Source organism: Phocoena sinus, chromosome 5, assembly GCF_008692025.1.
Source record: "Phocoena sinus isolate mPhoSin1 chromosome 5, mPhoSin1.pri, whole genome shotgun sequence".
NCBI classification, from domain to species: domain Eukaryota; kingdom Metazoa; phylum Chordata; class Mammalia; order Artiodactyla; family Phocoenidae; genus Phocoena; species Phocoena sinus.
The window spans coordinates 98,895,832-98,909,575 of NC_045767.1; the positions used below are offsets into that span (position 1 = coordinate 98,895,832).

General features: G+C 43.7%; 1 protein-coding gene across 1 annotated transcript in view; it reads right to left on the bottom strand.

Moving 5' to 3' along the window:
* Positions 1-6,977: 6,977 nt before the first annotated feature.
* The window catches only part of SCD5 (stearoyl-CoA desaturase 5), a 157,276-nt gene continuing 150,509 nt past the window's right edge, over positions 6,978-13,744 (bottom strand). Inside the window, exons 4-5 of the mRNA XM_032633620.1 lie at positions 12,525-12,757; positions 6,978-8,463 (exon numbers count right to left, since the gene is read on the bottom strand). Coding sequence (XP_032489511.1) covers positions 8,273-8,463; positions 12,525-12,757 — 424 coding nt within the window. The 3' untranslated portion in view covers positions 6,978-8,272. The remainder of the gene's footprint in view (positions 8,464-12,524; positions 12,758-13,744) is intronic.

Below are 13,744 nucleotides of genomic sequence, written 5' to 3' on the forward strand. Positions count from 1 at the left end.
CTGATGATGCTTGGCCTATTTTCAGTGAAAGTGTGTAACTCTTTTTGTCTATAATGCCGACCATCTCCCCTTACCACCCCCCACTTAATTGTCCAGGGTCAAATCCTTGAGTGAAGGCTCAGGACTTACTAAGTCACTTCTTTTTCTACACATTTAGAAAAGTAATTGTGAAAAATGTCCAAATGATGTGATCATATTTGCATGATGGGATGGGAGATGGGGAAGGTTTGATTCCTTCCTTTCCACATGAATTTGTTTCCTTCTTAAGACTCAGAAATAATACCCACCTATCTCCCAGATGTGCTCAGTCCTATTTCTTTCCCCATAGTGGGAACTAAGTAAACTCCTGTTGACTGTTGAAAAGAAAGGCAAAACATTTTTGGTGCAGTTTTCTGTTGGGAAGTTAATGGGATGTTGGTTCAAGAAGGCAGCCCTCTGGGTGGAATCACTGCCTCATACCTGGGGAGAATGCATATAGTGTGAAATGCAGAGAAAGACTTAATCACCTCTCTAAGGCCCTATCTCCATTTTTAAAATTTATTTATTTATTTATTGGCTGTGCCTCCTGTTTTACAGGTTCTTAGTTCACCAACCGGCGATCGAACCTGGGCCCTCTGCAGTGGAAGCACAGAGTCATAACCACTGGACCGCCAGGAAATTCCCAGGCCCTATCTCCAGATATGGTCACATTCTGAGGGACTGGGGGTTAGGACTTCAATGTATGCTTTCGAGGGGACAAAACTCAGCCCATAAAACAGTCTTGGCCTGTTTCACTTAGCATAATCTTATTCTCGTGGCTTAGTGTGAGACATCTCAGAGGGGAAGTACAGCTTTCTAATACTGACCCTCTCAAAGTGGCTCTGTGATTGGACAGTCTTCATAGATTTGGGTGTATCTTGTGTCCCCCAGCCTATGTGCTTCTTAAAAGTTGGTGAAGACTTTTATAAGTTGACACATATCCTAAGGCCTGCTTATGAAAGGAAACACTTCTGTAAAATTAATAATTGTCTTCTAAGTTATTTTTTTTAATAGGTTTGGATTGCTGGGTCCTACCTGTATTCACAAACAATGACAGCTCAACCAAAAATGTTGAGGTCCTGCTACATGGTAAGCTGTCTCCTGGGAGCTTAGGATACAACTGTGCACAAGACAGACTTGCGCCTGCCTGACTGGGGTTTCGCCTTTAACAGGGCAAACAAAGGAGTGAGTTACAAACCTAAGGCACAGCAATACTAGTTTCTCTCTGCATTGCATTGCCTTGCATCCATTCATTCGTGCATCCATCCATTCATTCATCCAATCATTCAGTAACATTTATGGATCACCTCCCACCTCAGGCCCAGTTCTGCCTGTTGGGAAAGCACTGGTGATTAAGACTGGCATGGTCTGCATGTCTCTTAAATGGGAGTTGTGAATTCTTTGCCTATCATTTTATAGCTGCAGCTGTAATAGATTCAGAAAATTGAGCCAAATGTGGTCAAAACTATGTGGAGTTTGGGAAAATACCTTTCTCACGAAGATTTTTTTCTTCTTTTTCTTTTATTCCTTCTTTTTTTTTTTCTTTTTTTTTTTTTTTAACATCTTTATTGGGGTATAATTGCTTTATCTTTTATTCCTTCTTTGCCCATTATTTTTCTAAAGGTGATGTGCTGAGCCAAATTTCAGTGATTCGAGGTGTCATTTGCAGACTGGTTTGCTAAGGTTCTATGGTACCACCAGTGGTCTTTCAAGCTTGATGTGCTTTCATTTGATTTCCTTCTTGATGCAAAAGAAATTTTTTAAATGCACGATAATCATTGGCCTAGAAAATGTAATAAAGGATGTTCTTCTCAGAAGTAACACTTAAGTGCTGTATATCCACGCGCCAGGAGCATTTGCCTATTTAGAGCTGAAAAGACAAATGAAAAGAGTAGCAAAAAAAAAAAAGGTAAATATGCATACTTTCAAAGAGTAGTTATATTTTTACACCTCTTCAAGCTGTTCTGTCTTCTCTTTCTCTCTTATGTGGCAGTGCTGAAGTTAAAGCAAATGGAAAAACAACACACTGTTACAACAAAAGACAGCATATCAGTCAGATTAACCAAGACAAGTTGGTTGGAAGGTTTAAATGATCTCTGAGCTTTATGCACACAGCCTGGTTCTGACATGGAGTGAGGAGCTTTGGCAGCCAAATCACTGCGGCATGTGATGGTCGGTGACCTTATCCTGAAGCATGTTACCGTTTCCAAGTATTATAATGCTGCAATTTCCTGTACACAGTTATGATCATTTTAAGGACATCTCTTAGATGAAAACTTAAAAAACAAAACAATACAAAGCAAAACAAAAACAACCCCCCCCAAGATTGTTTAGAAATATCTAGCCATCGAAATGACGTCCCATGAATATCAACAAAACGATCTCCACCAACAGCTGTTTACATGGACTTCAACAGAGGGTCAGTTTTCTGAGTGAAGCTCTGTCTTTGAGACTCTTCTCTTCTTTTCTTTTCTAGGGATACATAGCTAGGATGGTTTCTGGCCACATCTTTTGCTTGGGTAAAGCAGAATCTAGTGTTTCCTAAGCCTGCTTGCCATTGATTCCTGTAGTTTGTGATCTAAGAAGGGATGTAAGCAATCATTTGTTCTACCTCCTACATATTATGGATGAAGAAGCAGAACTTTTGCATATTTTCCTTAGGCTGTCCCAGCTAACAGTCTAAGCACCTATGGGTTGTATAAATGTGGGCCAAGGAGTCAAGCAATGCTTAAACAAAACCACATTGAAATGGCCTGTCCATTTCAGTGTCTTTAAACAGATCCAGGTCCCTGGCTTCAAACCGAACAAACAGGTGGTGGAAAAGCCTCCAATGTATCATTGCTTAAAAATTTCCCACCTCGGGGCAAAATCAAGGTTTTCACTTTTAAAATAATGTTTTGAAACCATCCAGCCCAAAGTATCCACTTGCAGATCATTTTTCCTGTTTTGCCTCCATTGGCTATGGTGCGACTGTGTATGGACTCTAACAAGCTGACTCTAAGAATTTGGATCCTGTGTGTTACAAACAGCTCAGCCTAGCAGGAGGTGTAGAGAACAGTGCAAATAGATGTGCTCGTTGCCTGGCACATCTGGAATGAGCACTTTACGATGCCAGGAGCTCTTAAGTGCTTTTGAGTCCACAGAAGGGAGTCCCGCTGGCTCTCAAGGAGCTGTTTATGCGTTCACGGGCAGCACCTGCAGGGCCAGGAAGGAGCTGATGTGGGTCTTCCCATCCCCTCCCCATCAGGTGTGAGAAGCCTGTGTGCTGGAGCTGGAACGCCATCGCCCACACTGCTCATTCGCTCTTGCTTTGAGACCTTGGATATCTCAGTTAGCAGTCCAGGTCATCACGAACCAATGATCACAATGATCACACCGCGTACCTGGTAGGGGCCTTACCCTCACACGCAGTGTCCTCATACAGCCCAGGAAAGGAGCACCTTTCTACACACAGCTCCTGTGTTTCTGCAATCCACATCCTGTCAGCACAGGCTTAAGTGAAATCTGGTAATAAAAACACAACCACACTCCATCCAGTGGGACCCAGTGGCTTTGTCTGTTCGTTCACTGCAGGGTGGGGAGGGATTGATGACTGCCCAGAAGTTGGCGCTTCTATTAGAAAAGCAACTTCGGAGATTTCTGTCAGTGACAGGAAGGGAGGAAAGGGGAGGTGGGGAGGGGAGGCTGATGTGGTGAACCCCGAGTTGTAGGGATCTGGAGAGATGGTGGAAGGCACAGTCACTTTTCCCCTAGTAACTGTAGGTCAGGAAGGGTACCTCCTCAGCGAGTGCTGTGAGGAAGGGCACCTTCTCAGGGCAAAGCCTTCACAACCCAGCCGGCTCGGGTGCTGTCAGCTGGTCTTTTCTTTCTGAATCATGTGAGGAAGCTGACGGAAGCATAAAGGACATTGCAAGCCAGACCTGTCCTCTGATGGGGTTTTGAAGGTGCAGGAAGGAAGCCAGAGATGCAGAGGGACCCACACCAGGCTGGACGGAGGCTCTACGGTCCTGTCCTCTGCTGTCTCTGCTGTCCACAGAGACGACAGACTTTCTGAAACAGCAGAGCTGGACGGGATAACCCAGTCCAATCGGTTCCTTTACAGAAGGGGACACTGAAGCTCTGAGAGGTTAGAGCCATTGTAGGGGAGGCAAAACTTTTCCTCTATCCTCTTAGCATCAGGCTGGGCCTGACAATTAAGTTGACATAAGATGGATTCAGAGGAGATAAGCGTACAGGTTTTATTATTACATGGACATGGGAGCCTTCACAGAAAAATGAAGACCACCCCCCAAAGCGGTTTGGTCTAAATGCTCATATACTTGGTTGAACAAAGAGTAGTAATTGTGAACAAGTAACTAAAGTATATGGGGAAGCTCAAGCAAGATAAGGGCTGTTTAAACAAGGTTTGTTTGTACTGATTTCTCTTGGTACCTGTTCCCTGTCTATGGAGATAAGAACGTTTCTTTCCTCCTGGTACAGAGAGGGTATCTTTCACACGGGAGTTTCCTCTCCTGCTTTTAGGAAGGAAAAAGGAAGTCAGAGCGCACTGCTTGCATCTGCTGTTTTTCAAGTGGCTTTAACTCAAAATAATCTTATGTCAAACTGGCAGATTTGGGCATATTCTGCTACATTTCACCATCCAGCTAGTTAGGAGCAAAACCAGAACTGGAAGTTGGTCCTCCTCATTTCTAGTCTGCAGTTATTTGGTTCCATCTCGGTTTTCATCTCGTGACTGGGACAGCCACGCACCCCCAGCGGATGTCTCCTGGGGGTCTACGAGGCGCCAGGTCCTGTGCTCAGGGCATCCAGGTTTCTCCGATGCATAAGTGTTACTGTTCTTATTTTGTGGATTAGGACACTGAGGTTCAGAGAGGCACAGTGGGTTAGTAAATGGCACTTCCATGTGGGTCAGCCTAAAAACACAGCAAGTTAGACCAAGAGTTAGAATTCAAAATTGCCATTTGTGACAACGTAAATGGATCTTAAGGGCATTATGCTAAGTGAAATATGTCAGGCAGAGAAAGACAATTACTGTATGATCTCATTTATACGTATAATAGAATCTAAAAAAAATTTTTTTTTTAGAAAAAAATTTTTATCTTTTATCTATGAGTCTGTAGCCCCTACAGACTCATAGATAAAGAGAACAGATTGCTGAGGGGTGTGGTGGAAATGGGTGAAGGTGGTCAAAAGGTATAAACTTCCGGTTATAAGCTAAATAAGTCCTGGAGATGTTATGTACAGCATGGTGACTAGAGTTAATAACACTGTATTGGTAAGAGGGTAGATCTTAAAAGTTCTCATCACAAGAAAAAAAATTTGTAAATATGTGTGGTGATGGGTGTTAACTAGACTTACTGTGGTGATCATTCTGTAGTATATACAAATATCAAATCACAAAATTCTACACCTGAACCTAATATAATGTTATATGTCAAGTTCATCTCAGTTGGAAAAAAAAGAGAATTCTAACTCAGGTCTCTGAGTCCAGCGCTCTTTCTACTACTTTACTAAGCTGGAGTACTTTCTTTCATTAAGTTATTTTTCATGGATTATATTTACTTTTATTGCTTCATCATATTTTGGGAATAAATGAGACACATGCACTATTTTTACCGAGAACATATCCTTTTGGCCTCACACAGTGGTCTCCCACTCAGACTCAATTATTTCCCCTCAATTTTGACCTCCCAGGTCCTAGAAAGGCAGTAACTTGAGAGGTGTTTGAAATCTGAATGCAGGTATATTCCCATCTCTGCTGTTGCCAGTGAATGTTAGGGCTGGGTGGCACCTGAGACAGTCTGGTTTCATCCCTTCCCTTTGCAGATGAGAAAACTGCACTCTTAGATGCTGCTGAGACATGCAGGGGATATGAATATGGAAGACTCTAGCATGCTCTAAACTTCATCCACTCCATCAACATCATCACCGTCCTTCTCTCATTCGTGGGTACTGCCGATAAAGACGTGGCACTCAGGTTCAGAGGAGTGAGGTTCTGGATTTATTTGGATTAGCTGTGGAACAGCCTCCTCTTGTGAGAAGATTCCAAATAGCTGTTCCAAATGTAACCTTTTCTATTAATGGACAAGCAAATAAGTTTAGTACTTTTAGGGGTCAAATGTTCACAGAAACTTTCCCAGTCAGGGTCATTTTAGTTCAGGCTGACACAAACTCATCTTGGAATACATCTACACTCTACCAACAGTCCATACAAGGTCTTAGCAATCTGTGACCAGAACACAAAAGCAGCTGAAAAATGCCTTGTAAGTGTCCTTACAAGTGAAGTCCGGTCCGGCACCCCCCGATGGCTGGACTCCCGCTCAACTGCAGACAGGCTAAGACGTCTATAGCTGATGGCAGGGGCACAGCTGCTTTGGGACAAAAGATGGGCAAAGAGTGAGGCAGCACATGGAGGGGCAAAGCTGAGAGAGGTGGGGTTGGAGTGAAAGTTGAGTCCATCTCCCTCTCCTCTGTTCACTGCTGGGGGGCCTGGCAGGGCTCTGGGGAGGAAAGTATTCTTCATGCTCTTTTGAGTGACATGTAGGTGTTGGGTTCCCATTGGTCAGCTGGAAGCAGTACAAGCGACAGTGTTGGTGAGTGAGAAATGATACCACTGGGGGTTCTGCATTCCACATAAAACTTGCTGACTTTCCTTCTTGTTATGCTGATGGGATAGGAAAGGTCTGGTCTTAGGGGCTGCTGTTAGCCCAGAGCCTAACTCAAACGTGAAGTATGTGATCATCATAAAGCATCAGGCACCCTTGAGGGACATTCCAACAAGATATAAGTATCTGGTCGGGGACTTCCCTGACAGTCCACTGGTTAAGACTTCACACTTCCACTGCAGGGGGCGAGGGTTTGATCCCTGGTAGGGGAACTAAGATCCTACATGCCGCGTGGCACAGCCGAATTAAAAAAAAAAAAAAAAAAAGATTTAAGTGTCTGGTCAAGAACACCAATGAATTCATAATCATTTATTGTAAATCACTCATAGTTTACACATTATAAATGGCAAAAACACCTGCTGGATGAAGTACTTTATTATGACAATTTCTTATTGGCATCACTTCTTTTTCAAAAATTTAAAATTTAAATTTAAACCCTACATCTTCCCTATCTTTGAAGCACTATGTTCTAAGTGCTCTGATGCCAACACTATAAGGCTTTCTTTTGCTCTAACATCTAACACAAAGTGGAACGCTGTCCCATTAATTTGGCATGCTCTTTACAAGGCAACTTAACACACAAATTTTTCTTAAATCCAGAAGCTACATAATGGTCACTTTATGTCTTGCTGCAAGTTCAGTGAAGGCTGCATGCAGGTGAAACATTTGTAGACACTGAGTTCTAGATAACTATTGGTTATTAAGATCTGATTGCCTGGTGTAGAAAATTAATATGCTTATTTAGCAGAAGTAGGTAAAGTACATGCATCAGTGGCTGGGATCAATTAGAATATAAATTAGGTGTCTAAACATTTAAATGAGAGTTTCATTTGAGCTTAATTTGATGTCTGGCACTTCTGAGTTATACACCTTAAAATGACAATAGCAAAGAGAACAAAATCAAACACTTAAAACAGGCACTGACTTATAGGGTCAGCTGGGTGTACAGCTCGGGACACAAAACTAGCTGAGCAGTGAACAGATCTCTTGAAGCAAAGACAGTGGAGCATTGACAAGCTGGAAACAGGGCAAAAAAATGAGAGCCATTTCCTGTGCTCTCATTTTTTTATGTTTTCAATTCTCTTCCTTAAAAATAACAAAACACAAACACACAGTAATTACAAAACACAAACATTCTTTACTATTTAGACCCTCTCTTTTGTCTTCTACCCTGCCTCTCTGCTCCTTCAGATAGCCTGTTTAAAAATAACGTTGGGTTAACTGGTAGAAAAAGAAAACAAGGCTCTCCTGAATCGCACTGAAAGAATATTAAATTCCTTCATCCTGTCAGGGTTAACATCTCGTACAAGCACATGACGATGTATGTTTGACATATTGTAGCTACAGCGATTAAATCACATGTCTACGTTCTAGTGTTAAATCATAGTTACACTGACTTTTAAAAACTTATTTTCATTGAGAGTTGTATCTTGACATTAGTTTGAGACAAACAAAAAATTCCTAAACCGCGTAGACTCCGTTCCCTCCCCACCCTGTACCCCCTCCCACGATCCAATGAACAAGAGAAGTGTAGTAACAAAGGCCATGAACCGAGGCGTTGACAGCGGATGTGGATAGCGCTTCCAGGGTCAGGCGCTGCCCTCTCCAGTTCTGGCTTTCCGGGCTTCGATCATCGGCTTGGTTGCCCGTTTGCGGTCAGTGGCCAGTCCCAGCCAACACATGAAGTCAATGAACCAGGTGGTTGGGTTGAAATTTAAGCCAAATTCACTCGCAGAGTAGTCAAAGGGAAAGGTGTGATGGTAGTTATGGAAGCCTTCACCTGGAAGACAAAGTGGGCTTGAAATAACCCAATCAGCATCTCTCTGTAGAGCTTTCTAAAAATCACTCATTTATTACAAGACACTGTGTCAGGCTCCAGTGGGGAGCAGAAGACTTGCTGTCTGCCCTTAGGAAGCGTTCACTCAGTTGGCTAGACAAACTCAATAGGAACAGAAAAATAACAATAATCAGCACAAAGTATCAAGAGTAATTTTCCCTGTGGATTGGTGACATGCTCCCACAACTTCAGAGCTGTACTTCTTTTTTTTTAAATTTTATTCTTTTTTAGTTTTTTGCCATACGCGGGCCTCTCGCTGTTGTGGTCTCTCCCCTTGCGGAGCACAGGCTCCGGACGCGCAGGCTCAGCGGCCATGGCTCATGGGGCCCAGCCGCTCCGCGGCATGTGGGATCCTCCCGGACCGGGGCACAAACCCGCGTCCCCTGCATCGGCAGGCGGACTCTCAACCACTGCGCCACCAGGGAAGCCCAGAGCTGTACTTCTTAAGCTAAATGCCAAATGGCTGATAACAGATCATCATTTTGCTGTATGTTCATAAAAGGAAAATAGCCTCTGTGGATTGAAGTAATTAAAGGAAGACTTCCTGGAAGAGCTTGGAAGAGATAAATGATAATCATTCTGATAGGTGAGTGAATTAAGGAGTTGGATCTTTAAATATCCAAAATCTGCCTATATATTATTCTACCCCTCACAGTGAATAGCTTTTCCTCCCTTACTTTTCCCCCCCACTAAGCTGTTTTCAGGAAAAGTCTCACAGCTTCTTTCTTTGTTTTCTTTTTAAAAAACAGCTTTATTGAGATATAATTTACCATACAATTCACCCATGTAAAGAATACAATTTAATGGCTTTTGGTGTATTCACTGAGCTCTGCATGCATCACCACAATGAATTTTATAGCATTTTCATTACCTAAAAAGACACCCCACTCCCCTTAGCTGTTGGCCCTTAACCATCCCCCCTCCCTCCAGCCCTTCTTTCTTTCTCTGTGTTGGTTAATTTTACATTTTTTTTGTGTGTGTGTGTGGGATCTTCCCGGACCAGGGCACGAACCCGTGTCCCCTGCATCGGCAGGCGGACTCTCAACCACTGCACCACCAGGGAAGCCCCTAATTTTACATGTTAACTTGACTGGCCAAGGAGTGCCCAGATTAAACTTTATTTCTGGGTGTGTCTGTGAGGGCGTTTCTGGATGAGATTAGCATTTGAAGCAGTGGACTCAGTAATGTAGATGGTCCTCCTCAATGTGAGTGGGCATCAGCCAGTCCCTTAAGAGCCTGAATAGAATCAGTGGTGGAGAAAGGAGGAATTTGCTCCCATTTTCCTGACTCACTGATTGAACGTCTATCTCATCTTCTCCTGCCCTCTGACTGGGATTTGCATCATCAGCTCCCCTGGTTCTCAGGCCTTCAGACTCAGACTTAATTATACCACTGGCTTTCCTGGGTCTCCCGCTTGCAGACAGCAGATGGTGGGACTTAGCCTCCATAATCACATGAACCAATTCCTCAAAATAAATCTCTCTCTCTCTCTCTCTTGCTCACTCCCCGCCACGCCCCCCTCCCGTCGTACACACACACACACACACACACACACACACACACACACACGCATGCACAAACAGAATACATCTACATTTATATAGATACAGATATCCTACTGTTTCTGTATATATGTATATATAGAGATTATGAGCAATATTATGTATATATTTATTTGCATATATTTATACATATACTGTTTCTGTTTCTCACTTTTACTAATACTAAGCCAATAAGATTGGCTTATTCTGAATATTTCATATAAATGAAAACATACAATATGTAATCCTTTGTGACTGGCTTCTTTCACATAGCATAATGTTTTCAAGGTTGTAGCAGATATCAGTACTTCATTTCTTTTTATTGCTGAAGAGTACTCCACTGTATGGATATACCACATTGTACTTACCCATTCATCAGTTGAGGGACACATTTTAGCTGTTATAAATAAATAATGTTGCTATGAACACTCATAAGCAAGTTTTTATGTGGACATACATTTTCATTTCTCTTGGGTATAAATCTAGGAGTGGGGTTGCTGGGTCATGTAGTAACTAACTATTTTTAACCATTCAAGGAACTGCCAGATTCCTCCTTTACTTCTTAAGTGGCTACTGGTCATCATACAGTTCTTCTATTGACCACATTTGAAAGATTCTGCTCTACAATGAGTATACCAGATGGATCAGTCTGTTGTCTGCAATTTTCTGTTTAATTTAGGTCTTTTCTAACCTGGCCCTCCACCCCCTCATTCCTAGACTAGAGTACTAGAGTTTTCCCCTATTTTCAGATACAGGCACTGTTCTAAGAACTCTGGATGTATTCCCCCATCTATCATACAGTGGGTGTAATAAGAGTCTTCCAAGGACCTTTATCAAGAAAGCTGATTTGAGAGTCCAGTATTGACCTGGACAAGCTTCAAACCAACACCCAGTTCTTCAGGGCCTGTGTCATGGCCTCATTCTTTGGGTTCCCTGGCCCACCATCCCCTGTGTAAGATGGTAACAGTCCCAGAGTGCCCACTCTCGTCTGCTCTCAGAGTTACCACTGGATGTGGCTCCCCTCGTTACAATTCTTATAGAAGATGAAGAGCGAGAGGAGGAGGAAACAATAGGAGGGATCAGGAAACTCACACTTTTCTCTCTGCTTATCCAGTTATTCCCATAGCTAAATTTGGTGTTTATTCCACCTTATATTGCTCTTGTCAACACAAGATCCCTGGGGTCTTAATAAATGGGTGACCCTAACACCATGATGGCAGAAACCCATGGCAGAGGGATGCAGAGACTGTTTCAACTTAACAGCAGGAACCTCCCTTCCTGGGTTTGATCTCTGTACTCAAGGCTCAGGTTACCCAGGAGACTGAGTTGCTTCTATCAAGATACAGCTATCATTTATTAATCACTTACTGTGTGCCAGCCACCATGCTAAGTTCTTCAAAGGGTATTAATGCCTATAATCCTCACATAGCTAAGCTATCTGCTATGATTATCCCCATTTTTTTTTTTTTTTTTTTTTGCGGTACGCGGGCCTCTCACTGTTGTGGCCTCTCCCGTTGCGGGGTACAGGCTCCGGACGTGCAGGCTCAGCGGCCATGGCTCACGGGCCCAGCCACTCCGCACCATGTGGGATCTTCCCGGACCGGGGCACGAACCTGTGTCCCCTGCATCGGCAGGCAGACTCCCAACCACTGCGCCACCAGGGAAGCCCGATTATCCCCATTTTAAAATGAGGATGGAAATGCACAGAAGGGACAAGTAACCTGCCTAAGACCATACGGCTAGTAAGAAAAACAACATCCCCGAAGGCTTGTTTTCTGCTAAGCACTGCTGCAAACAGTATGTATTAACTCATCTAACCCTCCGGCGACCCCAGGCGGAGGTCAATGCTACTATATATTATCCCCACTTTACAGATGAGAACACATGGTATGGAGGAGCTAGATAACTTGCCCAGAGAGTAGGTGGAGGAACCAAGGCTCAACCAAACCTGTCAGACTCCAGAAGCCTTGCTCTTAACCATTCTATGGTACCGCAAGATGCCAAGGTCCCGATTCTCCCCATCCCTCTGTTTGCAGGCCTTTTAATTAATTAATTTATTTTTAAGGTCAGCCAAATGATGGACAGCTGAGGCTATAGCGGTCAGGGCAGTTTGAGAGAGACATCAACTGCTACTCCTCCTTTAGGAAAGTTTCCACGGTAAAAATAAATAGCTACTAATTATTGATCACCTACTATGTACCAGGCACTGTACTAAGCAGTTTATGTATAGTATCTTAGTTAATTCTCATAACACCCCTATGAAGCAGACATTCCTGTTCCCATTTCACAGGTAAGAAAACTGTAAATCAGAGAGAGTAAGTGGCTCGGATTCTAACGCCAAAGCCCAAGTTCATCCCAGTTTACTCCACCCCATTGCCTGTCTTTACAGATTCCACAAAACCACTGAGAAGCCTAGAAGATCTGAACTGCCACTCCCCCCACCGGCTCCCACCCCATACTCACCGATGGCACCCAGGGTGACGAGCGGGTTCTGCCGAGGGCTGATGTTCTTGTCATAGGGCCGGTTTCCATACATGTGGGCGACACTGTTGACCAGCCAGGTGACATTGAGTGAGATGGTGTAGCGGAGGATGGAGGCCAGGAAGTAGGAATTCCACAGACTCTCTCCCCAGATGCACCAGGGCACCAGTGTGGGGACCATGAAGCACATGAGCACCACGCTGATCTTGTAGTACCTGGAAGGCAGGATGTCATGCTATCGTTGGGCACCTGTTGATGGTGGCGGGGATAGGTGAGTAAGCTGCAGGGAAAGTCAGCAGTGGCACTGCTCAACTCCTTCAGCTCTTGTGCCCTGTTGTGTGTCACTCTGTATGGGGGTCACAAACCCAGATACCTACAAGGGCTAGGCAGGTAACACAAATTTAAGGATTAGGACAGGCAGAAGCTATAGGAAGTGGAAGGACCCACAGCATACTTCAGAATTTCAATATAAAACCATGAAACCCATGCATCTTAAAGCTGCATTTGTCCTCCAAGCCGCAGGAGGACAGCTTTTTAACAGCCTTTTCTTTCTTCCATCAGTCAGTCAACCTGACAATCAGGTTTTTTTCAATAATTTCAAGAAATTTCCTGTATTCCTTGAATAATTTTCTGGCACATGATTCTGTACTAACTTAGCTTGGTAAAAGGTAAACAACCCCTTCCCTAAAATGTTCTCTGTCCCTCTGAGATTACATTCCAAACCAGCTAAAAATAAACTAAGTATAGGAACAGGCACAGCCACATAAAAAGTAAAAATTATAAAGAAACCATCAATAGTTGGATTCCTGGGTCTGTTCATCCAGCAAACGTTCCCTGAGCACCTCCTGTAGGCCAGGCCCTGAGTACTAGAGGTACAGAGACAAATTTGACACAGTCTCTGCCCCAGGCCCCAGTCAGGTGAAACCTCCAGCTGTGTAGGACCAGCTCTAAGTAGGGACAGGAAAGGGGCTCTGAAATGAAAATGTCCAAAGCTGCCCGTTCATAGCTGAGTCCTCCCTGACCTGCCTTCAAGTGACCAAGCTTCTGGGAGGCCTCTGTTAAGATGCACGTGTATGAACTTGGAGGGAGCACAGCGTGAGGAAATGAGACTAGGGAGGTGGAAGGCTTTGGCCTTGAGCCCAGATCTGATTCTGGATGCAAAACAAGCCTCTTTTTATTCTTTCACTCTCCTCTTGTTCACA